We start from the raw sequence: 27,969 nt of genomic DNA on the forward strand, positions 1-27,969 counted from the left end.
GGCGAAACAAGCACTCAAAACCATTTATTCACTTCCGGTTTCTGCAAATTTCCCGAAATGCTCCGAAACTTCGCCTACCCCCACTAAATGGGGGACTGCAAACAATAGTACAATGGGCATTTTCTGCGTCAGACCTTCAGAAGTGGGTGAAACAAGCACTTAAAACCATTTGAGTAATTGTTTATATATTTTTACTAATTATTACATTTTTGGCAAACATTGTTTTAGATGCTCATTTTTACCTTCAATTCTTCTATTTTTTAATTTTTCTTTTTTGACTTTCGGTTTAATTTTTATTAATTTTTGAAACATTATTTTGCTGTTTTTTTCTTTACTTTTTTGGCCGCCCGAGGGGATCAAAACGCTACTCCTCCCACACGGTTGACACGGCCCCGCCAATGTATACATCAAAACGTGCGGGACGACCGGCCCACTTACCGCATTACTTTTTTTGCCGTTTCGCGGTACCACGGCGACAAAACCCCCAGCCAACGCAGGCACACTTAAATTTTCGTAGGAAATTTCTTTCTAGTAAATGTGATTATAATGCATTATAGACCCAACTTTTACTAAAGTGTTCTCCCATTTATATGCTTTGGAAAATGGTCTGACATAAGGTACAGAATACATGATTTGACCATGTTTGGACATTTGACATTTTTAGGCCTAATATGTGCTACAAATTGCTACCAAACCAGTGGATAGCCAGTCATTATGGCATAAAAAAAACAATAAGTTGAAGGGTAACTTTAGGTCTGGTAATGTTGCACTGTGCATGATCACATTATATATAGGCTACTTTACATCATTGGTTCTCAAAGTGGGGTCCGGGGACCCCCAGGGGTCCTTGAGGGAGTTCCAGGGGGTCCCCAGCTAAATTATGGATAGTTAGGAACCAAATGGACCCTTATGGGTCTGTAACTCTGAGAGTGTACAAATGGAACCAAATGGACCCTAACGGGTCCATTTGGTTCCATTTGTACACTCTCAGAGTTCAATTATAATTGATTTTACAATATAAATTGGGGTCCCAGAGATAGAAATGCCATTAAATGGGGGTCCGTAGCCTCTAATGTATGTCAAACTGGGGATCCTTGAAATCAAAATGGTTGAGAATCACTGCTAGAGCTGTAAAACAAATCTTCTCTTATGGGGGTCCCTGGCATATCTTTTAAAATGGGGGTCCGCGGGCTAATAAGTGTCAATTTGGGGGTCCTTGACATGAAACAGTTTGAGAACCACTGCTTTACATTATTTCAAACCATTTTCCACCTTTACTTTTCCACATTTAGATTTATATATATTTTTTGCCAATTTCACATCGAGGTTTCCCAGACTTCTCAGGTGCCCACTCTCCCTTTATCCTTTGACAGGACAAACCTCTGCATAATTACAGGTCCTATCCTAATAATAATGACAAGAGCGAAAAAAAAAACCTGTCTGAGGTTTGATGTCTGGTAATTGCGCGCGGGAGAGAGACACAGTCGAGGAAAAACTAACGAAGTCTCCGACGCCCCTGCCTTCACCAACTGCCATCACCTCGAAAACAAACACTCCGTGAACCACGTAAGAACGCGTCAAAATAGCCTTCTAAAAAAGCCACATCATCGCGCGATGATTTCAACACGAGTCTACTTGAATATGCCTGGCGAACGTTCAAAGAAGGAGCGCTTGGCAAACTCAAAGGGAGGCTGGGGCCCCATTATGGAGCCGTCGTCGTGCCGCTTAATATCAACCTCTCTCTCCTGTGTGAAATGACATTCATTAAAAGCGGTCTGAAAAAAGTGAAAGAAAGTGGTGGGGAAAAAAGGAAAGAAAGCTCGGCTTGGAGCTTGCAGCTCGATCTCTTATCAGCCTTCGTAAGTGCCCGTGTGTCCTTATTTCTGCTTCAATCCCTCATTCTCTCATTCTATCCATTCATTACCCAGCAGCCCCATTTGATTCAGAAAAAAAGAACAAGCCAATTTAGACTAATTTATGCTCCGTTGCACGCCGAAAACAACCGACCTACAAGCTCGCGGATGCGATGCACCGTGAGCTTGTAGGTTTTTGTTTTAGCTTGAGCTTGGAGCTTGTTGTTTTCGGCCCTGCAACACTGTCACGCGACGAAGGTCGCTCCAAGCATCAATTGGCCTTACACACACGGTGAAAACAATCATGTCAGCTGTGTGTGGCGGCCCTTCTTATTCCACGAGTGCTTTAATTGTCTCTCTGGGTCTGAGAGCTCTTTTGTCCCGGCTGTCTCCCTTCACCCAGGTGATGCCTGCCTTTGCCTTCCTTCCTCCCACACAACCCCCCGAGCAAAGCAAAAGTACCTAAAATGTGTACAGTACTTCAGTACATGTACTTAGATTGTCTCCAGCACTCTCAGTGGCGGTGACGCAGCACGTCCCACAACACCAGAAGAACGTGCAGGTATCTGAAGGCGGCGTGATGACAAGGACGCTTTATCGGTTAAAAGTTACGTTCTCGCCTCCACTTGAAAAACAAAGTCCTCTCAAAAACCCCCAGAGAAAACACCAGAGAACAGAATGGCAGAACAAATAGAAGGGGGGGGGATACAACATTCTGCCTGCCGCTCTGTTCTACTTGAGGTAATTATTCTGACCGCCAAATTGTTAATTAGTTTGACTAATTGCTGAAGGTGTTGGAAGGGGGATTGATTGTGTTCTTATCATCTGGCAGCGAGCCAGACTGGAGAGAGAGAGAGAGAGAGAGAGAGAGAGAGAGAGAGAGAGAGAGAGAGAGAGAGAGAGCATGTAAACCTCTGGTCAGGGTGGTTTGGGCGGTTAAGGTTCACTATCCGGCCAAACCTTAAAGCCATCATTCTGCAGGCGTGGGATGGGAAGCCACCCCCCCCACAATGCAAAGCAATTAAGATCATGATTTGAATGTCAAAAAGAACACACAAAGCTACCTGGCTGGCTGGCGTACAAGTACCTACAGCACATTTGCACATAGAAGCCTATCAGCTTTTATGTGCCAAACAGGCCAGGGGACGGACGGTCCTGTCTGTGTGTCCCAGAGGAGGAAGGGCACAAACAAAGCAGCATGGTCCCCCAGAGGGACTGGAGACCAGGGGCCAGTTGCACCACCTCACACTAAGTTCAAACTTAGCCTAGTTATAGCTTAAACACATTCAATCCGGGGAAGTATCTGTGTCATTTTAGATTTCTTTGGCTATTCAAAAATAGCAGATCTACAAGCTCATATGAGCTTGTATATGTGTGTGTGTGTGTGTGTGTGTGTGTGTGTGTGTGTGTGTGTGTGTGTGTGTGTGTGTGTGTGTGTGTGTGTGTGTGTGTGTGTGTGTGTGTGTACGTGTGTGTGTGTGTGTGTGTGCGTGTGTGTGTGTGTGTGTGTGTGTGTGTGTGTGTGTGTGTGTGTGTGTGTATATTCTGTGCGCACCGCGCCTCCCCAGCGGCCCTATTTCAGAGGACCGCGCAGTAAGCGAGCCGACCGGTGAAATCTGGCGGGTTTGATTCTCGTTATCCATCGACAGCGCCTGGGATCCGTGGCGGAACATGAGGCCTCTTCTTCTCCTCGCGGCACAGAAGAATTACCATTTCAATTACCGTGCGAGCCGGAGACAGCTGACGTCTTCAGAACGGCCTCACAGACGCACATTCATACAATCTGGGGACCTGCCAATGGGACGGACGCAGTAATGGACCTGGATAATAAATAATTAATAATAAATGAACGGTCCTAGTTGCTTTTTCTGAACTATTCAGGGTTGGGTAAAGTGTTTGAAAAAAACCCCCGAAAACATTGACACATTTTGAGCTCCTATCCACTACTTCATTCTAATCTATTAAGACCGGGAACGCATTTGTGTCATTTTAAGATTTATTTTGTCTATTAAAAAAGTAGCAGATATAGGCCTACTGTACAAGTGCCACGCTATGAGCTGCTATTGTTTTAAATATATATACAGTATATGTTTTAAAGCGAACATTTTTAACTCCGATTTGTGCTTCTGGGGGTCCCTGGAACAACATATTTTGAGATAGGGATCTGCGGCCAAATACATATAATTTTGGGGGTCCTTGACACGAAAGAAGTTTGAGAACCACTGATATTATAGCAACATAAGTTTTGTAAAAAAAACTGTTAGGATTTAGAAGACATTTGTAGAATCCCCAGAAGCAAAGATTTGAGTTAAAATGTTTGCTTTAAAAATATATATATTCAAAGATGTTCACGATTTTTCAAAAAATAGCAGATCAACAAGCTTGTAGCGCGGCACCCGGATGCCTTGGATACATGCACCGTTTTACCATTTAGAGAGAGATAATAGTGTTATATAGATAAAGGGCTGGTCTGTAGACTGCAAGGGGAACTAGAGAGAAGGGAACTGTGCTGCTCTCACTGACTGATCCGCTGTTAGTGCTGAACGTTGCTTCTGCTTTCCAAACACATTATAATGACTCTGTCTGCCCCCAAAGGATCCCCGTGTGTGATCCCAGATCACACAGATAGAGCTGCTTGATCTAAAACAAACACTTGAACCCCTAGCGTCGCTATTCTAGGGTGACTTTTGTTCACATTAAAAGATCTACACAAACTCATAACACCTCGCACACGCGACGGGTTGTGAGCTTGGTTATTTTTGGCGGTTTCTAGTGTAGACTCTAGAGCAGGGGTCTTCAACGTTTTTTAAGGCCAAGGACCCCTTAGCTGAGAGAGAGATGAAGCAGGGATCCCCACTACATATCTACCTTACAATTGGAATCTACAGTCATGCGCCAGAATGTTTGTGCGTCTGTATGTAAGTTGCATCAGCACTGCGCATGCGTCGACGCACTTTCCCTAAGCAATTACACGCCACTTCACGCTTACAACTCCTGGACATGGCAACCCCGGCAACCCCGCCCCCCATCCAAATACTGTCTGTCTGACTCTTTGGGAGGGTTGAACGCAGCGAACGCCGTCTCGCTGGGCTGAGCGGGCTGCTTCATCAATCTGTGCCGCACATTCTGGTCCTGCAAGAGCCTGTGTGAATACATAGATAGATGAACGGGTGACATGTGTCCGTCTCTCAGTTTGCTTTCGTTTTCGGTTTGCGTCTCGAAACAAACACTGCTGTTGCTCTCGCTTTTGGTTTGCGTGTCGAAAACCTCTACAGCCTACTACACGAGAGCCTCGCGCCAGCGACTAGACGGAAGGGTCGCGTAGCGACCCGCACCTCTAGCTGTATACAATTGTGTTGCAGATTAAACTCTTTCATAGATTTCATAGCTTCACAGACTTGTTTGAAAACGCTATCATCAGTGTTGTGTTTTCAATATTCAATATTTAGTAAACTTGACCTCTCAAATTTTTAGGTTGAGTGTTGACAAATTATACTAGTTTCACCATTGTTATTTATGTCAGTGGTTCTCCTGTCAGTGGGGTTCCAAATGGACCCTGTCTGTAACTCTGGGATTGTAGAAATGGAACCAAGTGGAACCAGTGTCCATTTGGTTCCATTTGTACACTCTCAGAGTTATGGGAGTCTTTGAAATTAAAAAGTTTGAGAACCACTGATTTACTGTATGTGATGAAATAGCACCAGTGCTCCCCTTCCCCCACTGAAGAGGCGCCCTGGCCAAGGCCAACCAGTAGGTGTCACTAGTGCAGCAACATAGGGCACAATCTGCCCTGCCGGCTTCCCCTGATTGTGTTGTGTGTTGGTCCCTGGCTGGCTGTATGTCTCTTCATAGCGGACACTAGCGTAGCGGGCGGTGCTATCAGAGAATGGTCCGCTATGTAGGATGAGTCTGCATCCACAGGTTTATAAGCTGTTGGGCGACAGCTAGAGAGTCAAGATACCAGATAGCGTGACAGTCAGGGACAGCAGAGGGCCATCGTTGTGGCAAGAAGAACGACTGTGTTCATCCATGCTTGACACAAACACACACACACGCACACCCGCGCGCACGCACGCACGCACGCACACACACACACACACACACACACACACACACACACACAGAGAACAAGAGAGCTGGACATCTCTCCATCATTAGCCCAGCTGAATATAGTATTTAATGACTGAAGAGAGGGAACCCCATTGGTTCAGCTGTGTTGTGTGGGTGTGTGTCCATTATGTGTAGTTAGAATTAGGCTTTTTATGTCCTCACAATTATAGTAATACCAATGTGTGTGTGTGTGTGTGTGTGTGTGTGTGTGTGTGTGTGTGTGTGTGTGTGTGTGTGTGTGTGTGTGTGTGTGTGTGTGTGTGTGTGTGTGTGTGTGTGTGTGTGTGTGTGGACTTCCCATGGCTTGGTTGGAGAGGAGAGAGGGGGGGGGGCTTATCTAACGTCTGCCCTGTACGGCAGCTGTTGACATTCAACCACATATCAGTCAGGGAAACCACGGCTGAATAACTCAACATTCTGTTTACGGCTGTTTAAGACAAGGCTGGCTTTTTTCAGAGCGCCTTGAACCGAGACGCAGCACACATCTGACATCTCCATCTGTGCACTGTTCTTGTCATTAGGCTGTAAATTGTCCGGTCCTCCCGAGTGCACGCACGCACGCACGCACGCACGTACGCGCACGCACACGCACACGCGCGCACACACACACACACACACACACACACACACACACACACACACACACACACACACACACACACACACACACACACACACACACACACACACACACACACACACACACACACACACACACAGGACATCAACACTTTAGGACAGCCATTTTATGAATGTCATTTAAAAATATATATATTTTGCCATTTTTAACAGCAGATCTACAAGCCCACAACGCGTCGCGCTGCGACACGTTGTGAGCTTATAGATCGGCTATTTTTCGGTGCACGACACTGGCGCGCAACTAAGTATAAATCATGTTGAACTCTAATTCCAATCCCTAAACCTAACCTCTAAGACACCTAAATGTCTAATCCTGACCTGAATGTTTTTCTAATTGTAAACGTATCTCTAAAAAAAAAAAAAAAAAATTCTTCAAATTCTACTATACTTGGTCCTCGCAAGTATAGTAACACACACACACACACACACACACACACACACACACACACACACACACACACACACACACACACACACACACACACACACACACACACACACACACACACACACACACACACACACACACACACACACAGACCATAAACTAAGTCAGACTAATAGATCTAGCTTCCACTTCAAGACCTACTGTACCGTGAGGGCTGCAACAATAATGATTATTATTGATGGCGATTATTCTATCGATTAGTATTTAGATCAAATAAATTATCCCCTAAAAAAAGCTTCTTGATTATTTGATTAGTTTTAATATATATATATATCGCAATCAAGTAGGGCATTAATTAACGAAAAAAACACAAAAAGTAAAAATGTGGAGATCAGAGATTTCTACCCGACAGCAACAATATCAAAGTATGTATCAAATATATCAAAATTCCAACTGGACTAAATCGTTGGTATGATTACCAATTAAGTGAGCCTTGCTGAGCCCTGAGGTCCATAGGCCAGGAGCCTCTCTCCTGTTTCCTTAGTGTGAGGCAGCTTTGATGTAAAAGTACACCAGCTGTGGACATGACGCTAGTATGGGGGGGGGGGGGGGGGTCCCTGCGACTAACCACTTAAGCCATATTTTATACTTTGTCGTAATTCTTTTTTCATTTGTTTTATTAATCGATTAAATCCATTAGTTTCATCAACTTTTGTACCCCTATACTCCCCTATAGCACCATGATGGCCCATCAGCTGAGAGCAACTACACAAAAATGCTTTTGTGTACACCAGAAACCAGAATAAACCAATATACCACAGGATGAGGACAAGGCCACCAGATTGCAACAGCTCCAGCATTAATGAGAAGGGGGGGGGGGGGGGGGAAGCCACACACAGCTATATAACACGCTTTCAACTTTTACAAGCAGTGGTTCTCATGCCAAGGACCCCCAAATTGATATATATTTGACCGAGGACCCCCATTTGAAAATGTTTAGTGCCAGGGACCCCCAGAAGAGAAGATTTGTGTAAAGAACTTTTTGAAGAATCTGCAAAAAGAGCAGATGCACAAGCTCCCAGCGTGGCACAAAGTGACGCGCTATGAGCTTGTATATCAGCTATTTTTGATTGGTCAAAGAATAAAAATATGGTTAAAGTGGTTGAAATGATTGTGATGTCATGTTATGATCAATCAATCAATTGTGTTCTGAATTGAACAATGTCGCCTACCAGTGACATCATCGGTAGGCGGGTTTGGTCATTTCAAAGAAGATCTAATTTTTTTGTATTAATGCGAGAACAATGGTTTCTATTATACAGTACCATGGTAACTTTCCAGGACTAGAGAGCCTGTGGCTTTGTGCCACGCTATGATCTTGTAGATCTGCTATTTTCTTTAATTCGTAAACATTTTCGACAAAGCAAATGTTTTACTTACTCAAATCTTTACTGGAACAAAATATTTTGAGATGCGGGTCGGCGGCCAAATACAAATATGTTTGGGGGTTCTTGACGTGAAAACGTTTGAGGACCTATATATATATATATATAGCAACATACGTTTTTTTTCTAAAAACTGTTTCCAAAAACATTTGTAGAGTCGGACTCAGGTCTTAATGGGTTAAGTTACTTTTCCACCACTGGTAAGGATGACCTCCCCACCAACCATGACCAAAGGGATGGACAGAAATATCCCTGCCTGGCACGGCGGGGCTAAACCAACACACCGCGTCATCCTGGATGCTTCGGCTGCTGCAAAGAGAAACCTCCTATCTCCATATTTCAACTTTTCATGTTTTTTTCCCCCCGTATATTAATTCCCTACTTCAGGGGTCTTCAACAGGGGGTCCGGGACCCCTAGGGGGTCCTCAGAGTTACTATAGGGGGTCCGCCAAATCTTTGTGTGATAGGATTTTCCTTTTTACATTAACCACTTGAACCCTAGCATCCCTTTTCTGAGGAGAACTTTAGCCAAAAATAGCAGATCTACAAGCTCACAGCGCCTCGCAGCGCGAGGCGTTGTGAGCTTGTAGATCGGCTATTTTTGGCAAAGAGGTGTTTGGTGTAGAGGGGAAAAAAGAGCAGACCAAGTAAACAAAAAAAAAATCGGAAACACAATTTTATACAACATAGAGGGGGTCCCTGCTTCATCTCTCTCTCAGCTAGGGGGTCCTTGGCCTGAAAACGTTGACCCCTGCCCAACTTCATCGTCATACTACAGTGTAACGCGAAAGTTGCAAAAAATAGCGGATCTACAAGCTCGTAGATCGGCTATTGTTTTTTTTGCAATTTTAGAAAAACAAATTGAAGTGAGAGTGAGAGGGTTTTGGACATACGAGGTCTCCGCCTGACAGAGGCCATGTTAAGCCTGCTGCACCACTTCAGGGATCAACTACAGCTCTCAGTCTGCTGTCTGTGTCCTGCTGCTCTCTACTGTCTCTTATGCTCTCTCTCTCTCTCTCTCTCTCTCTCTCTCTCTCTCTCTCTCTCCCCCTCTCTCTCTCTCCCACCTCTCTCTCTCTCTTGTCTTTTCTTGATGACGAAGACGATCGGAGAGCGTCAGAGCAGCGAGGATGGTCCATTCACCGTGACCAACAGGGATTGGAGCACGCACGCACACACACACACACACACACACACACACACACACACACACACACACACACACACACACACACACACACACACACACACGTTTGTATTACTATACTTGTGAGGACATCAACACTTTAGGACAGCCATGTTATTATAAAAAAAGTATTTGCCATTTTTAACCGTAATCCTAAAGCCGAAAAACAGCCGATCTATAAGCTCACAACGCGTCGCAGCGTGACGCAGCGAAACCTAACCTCTAAATGTCTAATCCTAACCTGAATGTTTTTCTAATTGTAAACATATCTCTAAAAATGTTTTTTTTACTATAAAACAACCATTTGCATTGTGAGGACCAGGAAAACGGTCCTCACAATGTCTATTTCTTCGCATTCTACTATACTTGGTCCTCGCAAGTATAGTAATACAAACACACACACACACACACACACGTTTGCTGCTCAAAATAACGTGCCCGCTCTCCACTCTTCCACGCACGCGCACACACACACACACACACACACACACACACACACACACACACACACACGCACACGCACACGCACACACACACACACACGCACACACACACACACACACACACACACACACACACACACACACACGAGGCTGCCATCTGTGAAAAGTGGTGTAGCAACAAAGCTTTCAGCCAAATGAAAAAAGAAAGAAAGATCTGAGCTTTCAAAAAGGTTCATCGTCAAAAGAAATCAAAAAATGTTTTTTTTTCTCCTCTCGTTTCCGTCGGTTTATTCGCTAACTTTCCCGATTTATATAAAACCTCGTCCACATTCTCTGTGGCTTCTCTCCCGCCGCCACACAGTGGGAGGTTATGTTTCAGTGTCACTCCAATGATCCACTCCACTCCTCCGCCAGTTCCTGTTTTCCCTTTAGCCAGCTCTCTCTCTCTCCCCCCTCCCTCTCTCTCTCTATATCGTCTCTGTCGGAAACCTCATGTCCAAAACTGTTCATTTTCAGGATTCTAATAAAAAAAATAGCAAAAGTAGCAGATCTACAAGCTCAAAACGTGTCGCTTCGCACCGTGTTTCGAGCTTGTGGATCTGCAACTAAACTTTTTTTAAAGATTTGTCAGCTTGTAATGTAGATCGGCTATTTTCAGTGAATGTTCCCCCCATAGTAGCGATGCTGGGGTTCAAGTGGTTAATGTAAAAAAAAATACGAAAAGAGAGAGAAAATGTTCTCACATAGATTTAGCGGACCCCCTGTAGTAACTCTGAGGACCCCGTAGGGGTCCCAGACACCCTGTTGAAGACCCCTGGTTTACAGTACATAGACAGGAATGGGGAGAGAGACAGGGAGTGACATGCAGCAAAGGTCACCCGGGATCGGGACTCGAACTCGCGACGCGCTGTCAGACTGCAATGAGCCTATAGGTGCCCGGACCGCTACGCAAACCGTTCCGGGCCTGGATCTAATAGTTTTGATGCTTTTGTGTGACGCTGTAGTATGATCAAACTTAACCCTTTAAGACCTGGAACTGTGTCATTTTTAGATTTGAGCTAAAAAGCATTATTTTACATTTTGGGCTATTCAAAAATAGCAGATCTACAAGCTCATAGCGCGGCACCGAGTGCCGCGCTATGAGCTTGTAGATCTGCTATTTTTGAAAAATCGTGAAAATGTGTGCAAATCTTTGAATATATATATTTTTAAAACAAACATTTTTAACTCAAATCTTTGCTTCTGGGGGTCCCTGGAACAAAATATTTTGATGGGGGTCCGTGGCCAAATACATATAATTGTGGGGGTCCTTGACATGAAAAAGATTGAGCACCAGTGATATAGAAACATACGTTTTTCAGAAAACTGCTTTTCTGGACCATCTGCATGCTGACTCTTGCAGAGAGAGGTCCTTCTCAATGACCTGCTCAGCTCTGCTGCTGTCTGTGTGAAGCTCTGTACTCATTTCACAAAGTGCCGGGTTTCATTTTGGCCCGGCTCAGGCACGGCCAGTTAGCCGGCTAGCCAACCAACCAACCAACGCGGCTGCCAACGACGCGGCCAAATAATCAACAAACCCAGCTAGCGATGGCATCAAAGTCGGTCCATGCGAGCCAACCTCCCCATCATCCAATAAAAGCTCGATTCATACTTCGTCGCGCGACGGCGTAAACAGCAGATCTACCAGCCCACAACGCTCCGCGGGAAACGGCGTTGTGGGCTTGTAGGTCGGCTATTTTCGGGCACGCGACGTCGGACCATAAATTAGGTTTAACCAGTACGCGAGCCAATCAATCACTCTCCCCCAGCTGGAATTAATCTCATTCATTCAAAGACATTTTGAACAAATCAAGCCATTTGGTTGAAAATTGGATGATAGCAGAAACAAAATGGCACTGCTGTGAGAGAGATGACTTATTGGAAGTGACTGGTGGTTAAAAAGAGCAAAGAGATGACTCGGCTGAATGAGGCCCTGCGGCGCTCTTTGATTGTCAAGTATTCCCCCACGAAAAATCACAGACTTGATCCAGGCCTAAATTACACAAGCCACACAATTTGCTATCCTGGATGCAACAATAGTAATATCAGACATGGCATGAAGACACGAGGGAAGTTCTAATTTAAAACGTTTGTCACTGCTGGCTATTTTAGTGGGAATATTACAAGCTGGCTGTGGGAAGAGAATGTTTGGATTGTAACCGAGCCAACTGGGATCGTTTTATTACCAGTAGTTGACAGGAAACCGTTGGGAGACGCGACCCCTGCTAACTGGGCCGACACACACAACTAATGACTATTTCATCTCGTGGGTGACATGTTTCAACTTTAAGCCATTAACCCATTCAAACTGGGAACGCATCTGTGTAACCACTTTATCCATATTCTATACTTTGGCTATTCAAAAATAGCAGATATACAAGCTCATAGCACGGCACTCGATGAGATTGCAGATCTGCTTTTTTAAAATTTTTATCATGAAAATGTGTGCAAATCTTTGAATATATATTTTTTAAAGCGAACATTTGTAACTCAAATCTTTGCTTCTGGAGGATCCCTGGAACAAAACATTTTGAGATGGGGGTCTGCGGCCAAATAAATATCTAAAACAGTATGTTGCTACAGTATATCAGTGGTGCTCCAACTTTTCCATGTCAAGGACCCCCAAAATTATATGTATTTGGCCGCGGACCCCCATCTTGTTCCAGGGTCCCCCAGAAGCAATAGTAAAGCAGTAAAAAAAATGCTTTATATATATATTCAAAGATTTGCACACATTTTCCACAATCTTTCAAAAAAATTGCAGATCTACAAGCTCATAGCGCAGCACTCGGTGCCGCTGTATGAGCTTGTATATCTGCTATTTTTGAATAGCCAAATAAATCTTAAAATGACACAGACGCTTTGCCGGTCTTAATGGGTTAAGTGAAGACAGGATTGTTTGTTGTTTTCTCTCTTGCATGGCTACTTTGAAGTGATTCTTCACCCCGTAGTTTTGTGATGAACTGTGACTTCAATTTTGGCTTTGCAACGGACGTGCCAATTGCAATTCTGTATCAGACAGCGGGAAGACTGTGTAGCAGACCTTGTTTTGACTTCCTATAATTAGCGGGCTGCCGAGTATGTCTGACATAACACAGTGTTCAAAATGATACAATCAGATGAGCCGCTCCTTGGCGTCGATACACTGGCATCAGTGTCTATTCACAGCTCTTCTCGCATATATTATCCTACATAAATATAGAGCATCTTCCCCTTTAAAAGCTACAATCTGGAACTTATTTTCATTTCATTTCAAATGTTATTTTTTAAACCATCCTGTACTGTATGTACGGTAGAGCAGTGGTTCTCAAAGTGGGGTCCGGGGACCCCCCCCAGGGGGTCCTTAGGGGTGTTCCAGGGGGTCCCCAGCAAAAGTAGTTAACATAGCGTCACAATCATTTTAACCATTTTATCCATTTATACGTTGGCTATTCAAAAATGGCAGATCTACAATCTAAGCCAGGGGTCTTCAACGTTTTCAGGCCAAGGACCCCCTAGCTGAGAGAGAGATGAAGCAGGGACCCCCTACTCTATATTGTATAAAATTGTGTTTCAGATTGTAGAAGTTTTTTTTTACTTAGTCTGCTATTTTTTCCCTCTACACCTATAGCCTCTTTGCCAAAAATAGCCGATCTACAAGCTCTCAACGCCTCGCGTTGAGAGCTTGTAGATCTGCTATTTTCGGCTAATGTTCCCCTCAGAAAAAGGAATTTCAGGGTTCAAGTGGTTAATGTAAAAAAACTAAATCCTATCACACAGATTTGGCGGACCCCCTATAGTAGCTCTGAGGACCCCCTAAGGGTCCCGGACCCCCTGTTGAAGACCCCTGATCTAAGCTCAAACATCTGCATTTTCTTTTTACATTTTTGAAAAAAATATCGAAAATGTTTCCCACAAAACCTTTTCAGATGGGGGGTCCGTGGCCCAAATGAATATCAATTTGGGGTGCTTGACATGGAAAAAGTTTGAGAAGAACTACTGATTTAGACCTTGGTGTCGGGTAGGACAGCTGCTACCGGTTGACAATGTCAATAAAGTTATTTGAAGCAGATGGTGCACCAGATGCACCGTCATCCTTATTGTAGTTCAGACATCATTACATTTACCTCTCTCTGTCGGGAGACATAAAACAGAATGTAGCTTTAATGGCTTTAACATTTAGAATTGTATTCATTTCTCCGAACATGACCAAACTTGAATAATTGAGTCAATGTTGGCTAAACATCATCGTGTGGAAAAAATCAAGGTAGAGTAAGTGGTTTTCCTTGGTTATAATAAGTGTTAAATAGCTCTATATTCTGACAGTACTCATTGCTATAGAGTGTTTGTTCGGTAACAGGAGTCTCCGTGTCTCTCCAGCTCTTTATTAAGACAGAAAATGCATTTTCAGGTCAGGATACCAAGTTGAAAGTCAAACAAACCACAATCATTTGGAGAAATGTTCTGCAGTAATGGCCGACTGGCAGAGGGACCTGACAGATCAACATCTAGACCATCATCAGATTGCAAGAATAACCACTTAAACCCCTATACTTATAATTACTGACCAGGGACAGGGTTCATCATGGCTCTATAGTAGTGATGTGTCGTTCATGATCGATTCGTTCAAAATAACTAGTTCTCAACACTACTAGGTCTCAACGCCATATCTCTTTGCCAAAAATAACTGATCTACAAGAATAGGGATGCTTAGGGTTCATGTGGTTAAGAGACAACAAAGACTTGTAGCCTCACAGTCAAATGTTTCAAAACTTGCCAGACCACAGGTATGGTCTTTAAGTTGGGCCTGTAAATAGGAACCACACAAAATGCCGTTTGTTGTTTGTTGTTGTTGGTCAGGCTTTGAGGTCACAGCAGGAAGTAGATCGTTACAAACAAGAAGCTTAGCTTCCTGTCAACACATCCCTCTGCCTGCCTGGTCTTTTATGAACTATTGAATTTTACAGGAGAAGCAAAATAGCAGGTTCTTTATTGAAGTTTGATAACTTGTCAATGAGAGCCCTGGGGCCTTTCCTGGCCTGTGCTCTACCCGAGTCAGGATGTGGATAAATAATTCACACAGGAAAAGGTAAAAGGCTCTGGCTATGCTGCTGTAGTGTTTTTTACTGTTGTTGCTGTTGTAGTTGTTACTGTTTTTTGGGTCAGAGAGCTTCGAGAGCCCAGAAAACACACATGCATGCAGGAGGAATTCAGCCATTTTGCTTTCTTTTTTTTTTTTTATCAGCTACTTTTCAGCTATGCGCTGCCACTTCCTGTAAAGCTGTGGTTCTCAAAGTGGGTCCTTGGAGGGGGTTCCAGGGGGTCCCCAGCAAAAAGCAGTTAACATAGCATCAGAATCATTTTAACCACTTTATTAATTTATGTGTTGGCTATTTAAAAATAGCAGATATACAAGCTCACAGCGGTACACATCTGCTATTTTTGAAAATATTTGAAAATTATCGAAAATTTTAATATTAAAAAAAAATCTTTTAACATAAATCTTCTCTTCTGGGGGGTCCCTGGCACAAAACCCTGCTTCATCTCTCTCCCATCTACACCCTCCCCAGACCAACCAGTAGGGGTCAGCAGTGACAGGGGCTACAGTTACAGTACACAGCGGAATCTGGGAGTCGGCATAACGATTAAAGGTAGGGGAAGTGATTTTATTTTGTTAAAATAAGTGATCAATAGCGCTATATTCTGCAATCATTGCTATAGGGAGTCTCCCCGTCACTCTATTGTAAACAGAAAATGCATTTTCAGATCGGGATACCAATTTTGTCCAATCAGAAGAGAGAACTCACACAGTAAACAAGTGAATTTGGAAGCCATGACACAAATAAATGAGCAGACCAAATTGGAACTGGAACATTATAAAATGTAAGCTAATAAGTGGTTACTCTCTCTCCTGATGGCAGGTGGCAACCCACCTGCAAATGTATTTATTATTAGAGCTTGAGAGACAGATAGACTCCTGTTATTGAACAAACACTCTGTAGCAATGATTACTATCAATTTACTACAATATAGAGCTTTAACCTTTTTACAAAACTTATTTTTTTTGTTTTGACTGACTGACTGACTGACTGACTGACTGACCGACCAACCAACATCAGATTTAAAATAGCCTCGCCTTAATAATTCCCTTATGAAAGACTCCTAATGATGGGTCTTTTAAAAATAGTACTGAGAGGTTCACGTTAACAGGTCCATACCGGTTAACGTTAATCTACTTAGATAAACGTTAAAATGTATCTAAGTAAGGAACTATTGTGTACTTGAATCTGTAGTCTGTCTGTCTGTCTGTCTGTCTGTCTGTCTGTCTGTCTGTCTGTCTGTCTGTCTGTCTGTCTGTCTGACTCTGACTGACTTGCACAACTGTAAAGAAAAGCGTTTATAAAAAAGCAAGTAAGAATATAAAAGAACCAAAATAGCACCACTATTATAAATTATATACAGTAATTACATAGGACACTCACAACTTAGAGACAGTAATTAGATGAATATTTGACACATTTTCTTTTTGCTTCTAATAGGCCTCATTCATCACTCACTTCTCTCAGACTACTGGGTTTATTCATACCTTGACACAAATTAATTACTGCAAATACACAGAGTCTCCCCGTCCTCACACCAAATAGTTTGATCACATGATCCTAGAATTTAACCCATTAAGACCTGAGGCCGATCCTACAAATGCCTCCTAAATCTCAAACTTTTTCGTGCTAAGGACCCCCACAATGATATTTAGCTGCGGACCCCCATCTGAAAATGTTTTGTGCCAGGGACCCCCAGAAGAGATGATTTGTGTAAAAAATATATATTTTCAAAAATGTTAAAAAATAGAAGATGTACAAGCTTGTACATCTGCTATTTTTGAGAACTACTGTTCTAAACCAATGTTCTAAATCCTAAGAGTTTTCTGAAAAACCTATGTTGCTATATATATATATATATATAGCAATAAGGGTAATTCACACCGCTGTGATTTTTCTCCGCAGCGTTCTAACGCTAAAAGTATGCTCCGTCAAATACAATGAAGTATAAGTCAGGCTTAAAGTGGCATTGTCTCGTCAGTAATCTTTGGTCTGAACTAGGCTTTACAGGATAGGTTGAAATACTACTACAGTGTCCCAAGCTACATAAATACACAACTATTTTTACCCTGCCCGCATCAATGCCAAAATGGAATCAACCGCAATCGTCTGACTGTTTGTGCGTTTGTTTATTGTCGTACTGTAGCTAGAGCAGTGGTTCTCAAACCTTTTCATGTCAAGGACCCCTAAATTTACACTTGTTAGCCCGCGGTGCGGACCCCCATAAGAGAAGATTTTTACGGCTCTAGCAGTGATTCTCAACCATTTCAATTTCAAGGACCCCCAGTTTGACATGCATTAGGCTACGGACCCCCATTTAATGGCATTTCTACCTCTGGGACCCCAATTTATATAGTAAAATCAATGTTAATTTAACTCTGAGAGTGTACAAATGGAACCAAATGGACCCTAACGGGTCCATTTGGTTCCATTTGTACACTCTCTGAGTTACAGACCCATAAGGGTCAATTTGGTTCCTAACTATCTATCATTTAGCTGGGGACCCCCTGGAACTCCTTCAAGGACCCCGGACCCCCCCGGACCCCACTTTGAGAACCAATGAGCTAGAGAACCTGATGACAGATAGACACGGAACTCTATGATAGACACGGAACTCACAGAACTCCAGTTCCCAAACTTCTCGGCCGCGACCCCCCCCCCAAAAGTGACTGCACCTCCCTCCTCACTGCAGAGACACCGAGGAGCCCAGGAGCAGCCCCCTTCCCTCTGTTATTCAGGGAGATAAAGGCGGCAAATTAATGAGGGACCCCCACACACCCCTGAGGGAAGTGGAGGATGGAAAAGAATCAGAGAGAGAAAGAGAGAGAGAGAGAAAGAAAGCGAGAGAGTCAGAGAGACAATGGAGAACTTTCCACTAACTGGACTAGTATTATCATCTTTGTCTGGCAGCACTTAGATGAACAATTTCTCTTTTCAGCAGCAGCAGTCTGCACAGCGTTAGTTTAAATCAGAGAGTGTAAATCGGACACACTAACTCTTTAAAGACGGGGTGCCGTGATTTTCAGTGACCCCCCCCCCTAAAATAAAATCATCAGGTATTATGGGAAGATTTTTTTCAAAAAAGTGTACTGAAAGTGTTAAAATTATGTTTTTATGTGGACACGCCTCCAGTTCATTAACTATACCTGGTTCTCACCTTAGCACCTCCTCCACCACCTTAGCACCACCCACCTGTCCTAGTCCCTCCTCCTCCTCATGCCCATACCTGTTGTGTTATGATAATGAGGGGGAGGGCATGTTTTTACTATGTCACTAAAGCGCTGTTTCTCTATTGGCACGTTTGACCCTCAAGGTTTCAGACTCCAGGTAGAAACTCAAAATAGTCAGAGAAGACATAAAACACCATAAAAACACCACCATGGGGCTTAATGAAGTTCTATCAACCTCATAGACACATGAAAAACAGAAAAAGTGCAAAACCATGGCACCACCTCTTTAAGTTATATTAAGGCTCCAGATTTGAGTGTGTGTGAACGGCGGGTGAGTGGAGGTTGAGGGAGAAGCTGGGGGGAGTCACACAGCAGGCAGCCTCTCTGCAGGAGGAGAGCTAGAGGAGGAGGAGAGCTGGCAGACACCAACCGCCAACCTGCCTGGTAACAGGTGATGGATCACAGGTCATGACCGCACAGTCACTACGCCGCCTGGCATCATAAAACCTATTTCTCTATGCAGCGCTTCTCAGCCTTTATTGAGCTGTGGACCAGTAGCATATTTAAGAACACTGAGTTCTGAGCTATAAGAGGACTGGCATAACACATTTCATCTTTCAAAATTAATATTGAACACATTGTGTGCCGAAAACGGTCCGGACCGTTTTTGACCCAATTTTATTTTTATACGTGGGGCCCACATGGGGCCCACGTAGGGCGCTCTAACGAAACTTTGGGATCATCCAAGGAGTCTCTGAGAAGAAGAGGCTGGATCCATGTCAAAAATCCTTCCGGTCGGCCGCTCCAATGTTAACTCCTTGACTAAAAGCTTAATATCTCCATTTCTTTTTAACGTGGTGGAAGCGAGCCGTTTTCGATCGGCGATCACTCTACAATGGAGGATCGCGTTAGAAATATTATTGTTCCAGGCGTTAGTCAGGACCCTCCGCCGTCTCGCACGCACGCTTTGTTTACATGCACTTCCACGTTGGGGCTTCTACAGCACGAAACGTATCAACGTAAGTGGATGGAAGAAATGCAGGCACTGAACGTATAATATTTTAATAAACCTCTGGCACCCGATGTGTTAACATGAATGATCTTAAAGCCGGATTTCTTCTTTAGTTGCATATCGAAAATAGCAGAGGCAGCAGCAGCTTTGAAACGTTGAATCTCTGGATCAAATAAACAGACGAGGTAAACACGAGGTCAGATCGGGTTCTAACGCACATCAGGGACAAGATGTGTGGGAGAAAACAGCCGAGTGTAACAAACTAGTCGTACAGAAGTGCAGATCAGCAACAAAAAACTAGACTTCCTCTGAGGAGGAGAAAGAAGATGCTGCTGGTGTGACAGACAGACAGACAGACAGAGAGGGGAGATGAAATGAAAGAGCATGTGACCACAGTCCCATCCAGTGTTTGATCCCATCACGTGGTCCGCTGGCTGCTCCGCCCTGCTGCACTGTGCAGCGATGATGTACATGTTAAAGTGCTCATGCGGCCCATAGTCGCTTCTTTTGGGGCTGGTTTTCCTAGACCTGGTTGCTTGTTTCTCTCACAGAATCTGGCAACACTGGTCACTGCCTCGCATAAGCAACATACCAAAGCCTATACTGTTTGTGCTTTAACCACGCCCCCGCTTCTGTGACAAACGCGGAAACTGCCTCTCTTCTACAACAACTGTGGACATGTTTTTTGTCCGATAAAATACAGTTTTTTTTACCGCAACGGAGGCGCACCGCCTCAAGCGAACTTGAACCACGAGAGGCACCGCAGAGGTAGCTAAAGCGAGCTGCGGGTTGCGTTTTTTTTTCTAAAGTGTAGTTGCTTATTTGGGTTTGCGTCTGTTTAATAACTCGGCACTAGTCCCGGCACAAAATATTTTCAGACGGGGGGGGGGGGGGGAATCCTAATTTGGGGGTCCTTGATAATCAAACATGTTTGAGAACCACTGCTCTAGAACAAGATTGACTGACCTGCTAGTCACTTATTTTGGGCTTTGTTTTCATTAGACTTGCTTGCTTGCTTCTCTCACAAAATCTGGCAAACACTGCTGTCTGCTCGCATCACTCCTGCCAGACCTGCTGCAGGATCTCACAGTGTATATAAATATATATATAAAGGATGAGGAGGCAGGGAAAGCAACGGCACTAGAATGAGGTTATTGCAGTGCAGCTGCAGTGGTAATGGCCTTTATTTATGACGGTGCTGCTGTGGAACATTACTAACTATCTGCCCACGGAGGCTTATCGGCGGCGGTGGCGCCGCCCGGACTAATGACACATGGACAACAGCCACAAAGCTGCCAGAGACAATTATCACATGCGGGGTATGAGCCAGAGCATAATGAAGAACCGGGGAAAAAAATGTAACGCTCTGATAAGTCAGAAACATAATGTATTTCTCCAAGGCAAATGTTATGCTGCAAGGTAATTTGAGTTCCTAGATCAGTGGTTCTTGAAGTGGGGTCCGGGGGACCCCCAGGGGGTCCTTGGAGGGGGTTTCCAGGGGGTCCCCAGACAAATGTGTGCATCACAATCATTTTAACCCCTTTATCTGGGCTATATTTTATGGCTATTCAAAAATAGCAGATATACAAGCTTCGTGACACGCTGCAAACTTGTACATCAGCTATTTTTGATATTTTTGAAAAATATTGAAAATGTTTTGGAACAATTTAGATTTTTTTATACATAAATCTTCTCTTCTGGGGGTCCCTGGGACAAAACATTTTCAGATGGGGTCCGTGGCCAAATACATTTTCAATTTAGCGGTCCTTGACCTGAAGAAGTTTGAGAACCATTGTCCTAGTATAGATGGTTCTGGGTATACTTATCCAGGGGGTGCTCCTATTGAGTTACCGTTATGACGGGAAAGAAGATATACTTTGTTGACCGTTAGTTAATACAGCATTACAATCATTTTAACCACTTTATCCATTCACATGTTGGCTATTCAAAAAACAGCAGATCTACAAGCTCACAGCCTGTCACTTTGTGCCATGCTGCAAGCTTGTATAGCTGCAATTTTTTAAAAACATTTTCGGATGAGGGTCCGTGGGCCAAATGCACATCAATTTGAGGGTCCTTGACTTGAAAAAATTGGAGAACTACTGCCCTAGTCAACAAACAACAGGGTAAATAAGTAGTGTGCAACAGGTAAACAACAAACCTAGCATCTGTCTAAACAACACGCAAATCTCAAAGATTTGTGGTTAAACAAAACAAATCTAAATAATAAAAAAACATGTTAACTCTTTGACTGCCAATGCCGAGATTTCTCATCATATTTTGCTAAGGTGCCCGAGAATGACGAGATTACATATTTTCAGTGGTTTTCCACTAGATGGCGCTGTTCGCTAATCTGGGAGTCACCACTTGACTCCGAGAGAAGCAAAGCAGCAGCCCGCCCCCCCCCCCCCCCCCCCCCCCCCCGGATACGTATTTTCGGATACGTATTTTAAAGGGATCAATCATACTGGAGATCAATATTCTATGAGGTTAGTGAAAACTGGCAGTGGCTGAGCAAATGATGTGTTATTTTTGGCAGTCAAAGAGTTAACAAATAGCCCTAACCAACATATATATATTTGCATAGTACAACTAGCATCTATCAAAAGGTCACAAGAAGGGATTTACAGTAAGCCTACTACCAGCGTGGGAGGAGGACAGTGTGAGCTGGCCGTCCATTCCAGAGGTGGATGTGGTTTATCGGTGAGGCAAACCTACCGCATGGCTTAGGGATTAAAATGCTCACACAAGGACAGATAGGATCCATTTCTCAAGTTAACTGCATCACCGCAGGGAGAGAAACTCCTAGGCTGTGACTTTCACAGGGCCTTAGTAGGCAAGATAATCTAATGAGCTTTTTTCTGTTTGTGTTTGGTCTGGTGCAGCAGCCTTCTAATAGTCAAGAGGAAATGAAGTAGCGCTATCACACATAATTGCACACATTATATTCGACTGAGTTTTGAATATCTGAACAAGTTGGATTATCTCGTCAGACATTTAAAACACCCCCAGATGTGGATAACATACTGGAAAAACAAGACCCTTCAAACATCCCTCGTGTTAAGCATTATGTTTTATTTATTAAATCAAAAAGCAATGCTAGTGGCTACTAGAGATGGCGCTACTCCAAAGGTTCATGGTAATCTGCTCATTGTCTCCGCCAGGCCGAAAGGCATGGCGAGAGAGTATGTTTTGCACGCGTGTCCGTGTGTCCTTGTGTCCGTGTGTGTGTCCTTCTGTCTGTGAGCAGATAATCTCCGGCACCGTTGGCCCGGTCGCTGCGAAACTGTGCACACACACTCCCTGGATGCCAATTCAGAACCTATGGCCCAAATGTTTTAAATTGGCCTGTTATAGCGCCACCAGGAGGCCGATTTGTGCAAAGCACCTTTTTTGATACTACTACTACAGATTTTGTCCAAACATCACACACATTGTCACACAGTATCTCTATAGTCATGTGATCAACACGGATCTGTCCGATTTCCCATATTCCATCCTGATTGCCAAAGATTGGCTTCCAAAGTTTGCTAGATTGGTTCGTTTTGAACAAAATGCCTCAAATCATGAACGCAGCATGCAATTTCAGTGACATTTTGCACGCACATTCCCACTAGGCCGAGGAAGAAATGCCACCCTTTTCACATTGGCCTGTTATAGCGCCACCAGCAGGTCTAATTTAGCAAAACACATTTTCGGAACAAAATGCCTCAAATCATTAATGCAGTGTCTGATTTCTGTGAAAGGCCTAAGAAGAAATGGGACCCTTTTCACATTGGCCTGGTATAGCACCACCAGGAGGCCACAATAACCTACCTGACCTGGCGGAGACCTGTGCTCCGAGGAGCACTTTTTCTAGTTGATACCTTGTTTGCGAGTGGACATTTTTGGCTTAGGTTGGCGCTAGAGGAAAGGCCATTAAGTACAGTAAGTAGCTTTGGGAACCAATGGCTCCTGGGCCATGTGGCTTATAGGTCTGTTTCTGTGAGGTGAGGTGGGTTGACGTACAAGTACACCACAAGGGGAGGTAAATGTAAATTCCCATCGAAAGGAGGCGTCATTCACTGCCGTCGTTTTTCCTTTTTCTCTCTTTTGTGCATAATAGTGTTTTGTATTTTTTGATGACATGTATTATTGTGTTAATTTTTTAGATGTTATGTTGATGAATTGAATACATAGGACCACAATGGAAACAAGTCCACCAGACTTTTTTGTGTTGTCCTTTTATCCTTGATTTCTTACTGTACCACGTGCTGTTTACATTTCTGACTAATAAATGATTCAATCAATCAATAGAAAAAGAACACAACTCACGTGTCTGGTGAGGAAGTGGTCGACCTCCTCCTGCACTTGACGCTGACACTGCGGGTGGAGTGCCAGCAGGTAGCAGACGTAAGCCAGCGTGTTGCTGCTGGTCTCGTAGCCCGCCAGCAGGAAGATGAACGCCTGGCCCACGATCTCCTCCTCCGTCATCGTCCTCTTTGGCGCCGGCGGGCGCCTGGCGGGCGATGCCGACGCCGCCGCCTCGGCGCCACTCTCCGGCTCCGAGGCAGACTGTTGCTGGTGCTGGTTGTTGTGCGAAGGATGCAGCTCGTCAGCGTGGTTCACCACGTCGAAATGCTCCAGCGCCACGCAATCCCTGCTGCCCCGCGCGTCCAACATCAACTGGAGGAAGTCCCGCCGCCTCTGTGGACGAAATAAGAGGCGCATGCCGCACGGTTAAAATCCTCAGTGATTAATGTGCCCATTTGTAACTCAGAGAGTGGACAAATGGAAGGGTCCATTTGGTTAATTTGCAGTTGTGGAAAGTAACTGAGTACATTTACTTAAGTACTGAACTTAAGTACAATTTTGAGGTACTTTTACTTTACTAATGTATTTCCAATTTTCAATACTTTTTACTTCTACTCCACTACATCTCCGAGGAAAATATTGTACTTTTACTTTTACACTACATTTATTTGAAAACTTTAGTTGCTAGTTAGTTTGTAGATTTTGATTATTATTACAAAACATACATTAACCACTTCAGCCTTATATACATTTCGGCCATTTGAAAATAGCCGATCTACAAGCTCACAATGCGTCGCAATGCGTATTGATCTGCTATATTTAGATTGTTGATCTGCTATATTTAGATGGATTGATAGACGTTAACACACACTACGCAAAAATGGTGCTGAACAGCACAACAACTGGTGTAGCACCTTTGTCAAACGGTGCTATTGATTAGATATATATTATGCCTAAACTAAGCTTAAGAACCAGTGGAGAACCTCTAAAGAACCATAACAGGGGCTAAACAGGTTCTTGATATGACAGTGGCGCTACTGTAACGCCCAGGAATCAAACCCGGGTCTCCCACGTGAAAAGCCAACATCTAAACCACTAAGCCAAAAGGAATTCCCTATGGCTCGGGGGAGATATTAGACTTTCAGGCCGTCAGGCTGAGGTTGTGAGCCACTCTGCTACACTATATGTAGCACGTCAACCATTCCAAAGAACCACTGAAGAACCAATATTTGTTTTTGTGTGCGCCACAAACTTTAACCCATTGAGACCTGGAACTGTGTCATTTTTAGATTTGAGCTAAAAAGTATTATTTTACACTTTGACTATTCAAAAATAGCAGATATACAAGCTCATAGCGCGGCACCGAGTGCCGCGCTATGAGCTTGTAGATCTGCTATTTTTGGAAAATCGTGAAAATGTGCGCAAATCTTTGAATATATATATTTTTAAAGAGAACATTTGTAACTCAAATCTTTGCTTCTAGGGGTCCCTGGAACAAAATATTTGAATGGGGGTCCGCGGCCAAATTCATATCATTTTGGGGGTCCTTGACATGAAAAAGATTGAGCACCACTGATATAGAAACATACGTTTTTTTCAGAATACTGAGATTTAGGAGACATGTAGAATCGGCTTCAGGTCTCAATGGGTTAATGATACATGGGTTGGAAATACACTCTGAGATCGCTGGTGCGTGACCCAGGTGCTCGCTGGTCGATCATACATTCAGAGTGGTCGTGTTGGCATTTGAACATTCAGAGCGCTCAGAGCACACACACACTGAGCACACTGGCCGAAAAGTCAGCCTCTGAACAATGGAGTGTCGTTGCAAAATGTGATGGTCGCAGCTGTCCTGGCACTTTTCTGTATTCAACAACATGCAGCATATGTGTAACAAAACAGGTCATAATCGTGTTTATCTAAAACTAACTGATATCATTCAGAGACCTCTGTAATGTCAAAACCAGCAGACTCTGAAATCGGAGCAGATTCTCAGTGTCATACACATTCAAAAGGGCTTGAATGAAAGCTCAAAGTGTCCCCTTAAAAATGATACCAAACATTCTAAACCAGGGGTCGTCAATGTTTTCAGGCCAAGGACCCCTTGGCAGAGAGAGAGATAAAGCAGGGACCCCCAATATATATTGTATAGAATATAATCTTTTCATAGATTTCATAGATAGCTTCATAGACTTGTTTGACAGCACTGTCATCAGTGTTGGATTCATGTTCATGTGTCATGTTCAGACTTTTAACCACATAAACCGTCCATACTAAGTAAACTTGACCCACTCTGTACTTGGTCTGCTCTTTTTTTCCCCTACATCAAACCTCTTTGCCGAAAATAGCAGATCTACAAGCGCACAGCGCCTCGCAGCGCGAGGCGTTGTGTGCTTTTAGATCTGCTATTTTTGGCTAAAGTTCTCCTCAGAATAGGGATGCTTGGTTGAAGTGGTTAATCTAAAAATCACAAAGATTTGGCGGCCCCCCTGTAGTAACTCTGAGGACCCCCTAGGGGTCCCGGACCCCCTGTTGAAGACCCCTGTTCTAAACGATATAAAACATTGAAATATGTCCTGAACATGAGCCAAAGCCAAGACATGCACCTACGTCTAAAATGCACATTTTCGATGGGGGAGGGTACATTTTGCAGCTGATAACACTAATTTAGCTGGGACTCAGGAAGGGTTATCATACCAACATATTATCTATTCTACAGACATACTGTAGAGCTTCTCAAAAATGATAAGTAACCTTCTTTGCCACCTTGAGTGATACCGACATCTGGTCTGGCCCATGGACTAATATTTCCCAACGCACCCATAGTGACAGCTTGTAATGTGGCCTTTACACACGAGTAATGTTTGAATAAAAAGAGCCCCTCGCAATGTGTTGATGGGAGAACAACACGAGGCAGGCAGCAGTGGTGTAAAGTAACTAAGTACATTTGCTCAAGTACTGTACTTAAGTACAATTGTGAGGTACTTTTACTTTACTGGAGTTTTTCCCATTGTCTATACCTTTACTTCTACTCCACTACATCTCAGAGGCAAATATTGTACTTTTACTCCAGTATAATTATTCGAAAACCTTAGTTACTAGTTACTTTGCAGATACATTATAAAACATACATTAACCACTTTAGCCCTATTTTATACCATGGCTATTTGAAAATAGCCGATCTACAAGCTCACAACGTGTCCCATCGCGACGCGTTGTGAGCTTGTAGATCTATTTTCAAACATTTTTGTACTTTTACTTTTGGTACTTTAAGTGCATTTTGATACCAATACTTTTGTACTTTTACTCAAGTACATTTTGAATTCCGGACTTTAACTTGTAACTTGTAACATTGCAGTATTGATACTTTTACTTAAGTAAATCATTTTACTACTTTTTCAACCATTGGATGTCACACAGTAAGGCAGGCAGACACACAATGATCGATGGTACAGACACACGAATGTCAAGTCCACGGATCCAATTGATTTTCTATGGAGAACATCCGACATGGCCGCGTGTATGATGGATAAGACCCGCCGAGGTTTCTGATCCGGACGGTTCATCAGTAATTCTGGAAATTAAACTTTATGCAAAACTATCAAACTGACCAGCGCTGATGAAATACGATCAAGATTCTGGTGCTGCGTTGCATATTTCTCTCCTCAAATGTTTTCAGAGAAGCTTTAGTTGTAACGTCTAGCCGTTATTACATTGTTTTTTACTTGGCTGTCATGTTGGATACTGTTGTGTCTAGATTATTGCTTCTCAAAGTGGGGTCCGGGGACCCCCAGATGTCCTTGAGGGGATTCCAGGTGGTCCCCAGCTAAATGATTGATAGTAAGGAACTAAACGGACCCTTAACGATCCGTAACCAAATGGACCCTGATGGATCCATTTAGTTATATTTGTACACTCTGAGTTATCGTGTCTTAACACACACCAAACTGGGGGTGCTTGAAATTTTTTAGGTTTCGGAACCACGGAACCACTGGTCCTGGTGACCAACAGTGGCCCTTGAGAGGGTTCCAGGTGGTCCTCAGCTAAATGTACCCTTATAGATCTCTAACTCTTGATAGTGCAAAATTATGGTTTCATTTTACTCTCTCATTTTACACTCTCAAGAGTTAGAAGAAGAAGTCTACACAATTAGAGAATGTAGAATAATTATTATTTTGATCATTGTTTGCCTGTAGTAGTGTTATCTCTCCTATGGTACCACATCAATACAGCATGGAATTGTGCACAAAACCTTATCCAACGATAACAAAATATTCTAAGTCTTGGGTCTGAGAGTCTAAATCTCATCAAAC

The 27,969-nt window shown here is 43.5% G+C and overlaps 1 protein-coding gene across 1 annotated transcript in view; it reads right to left on the reverse strand.

Annotated features, from left to right (window-relative positions):
• The window catches only part of tbxas1 (thromboxane A synthase 1 (platelet)), a 184,998-nt gene that overhangs the window by 16,338 nt on the left and 140,691 nt on the right, over positions 1-27,969 (reverse strand). Inside the window, exon 10 of the mRNA XM_084059937.1 lies at positions 23,678-24,049. Coding sequence (XP_083916063.1) covers positions 23,678-24,049 — 372 coding nt within the window. The remainder of the gene's footprint in view (positions 1-23,677; positions 24,050-27,969) is intronic.

This window comes from Gymnoscopelus microlampas, assembly GCF_963454915.1.
Source record: "Gymnoscopelus microlampas genome assembly, chromosome: 6".
Taxonomy (NCBI): Eukaryota; Metazoa; Chordata; class Actinopteri; order Myctophiformes; family Myctophidae; genus Gymnoscopelus; species Gymnoscopelus microlampas.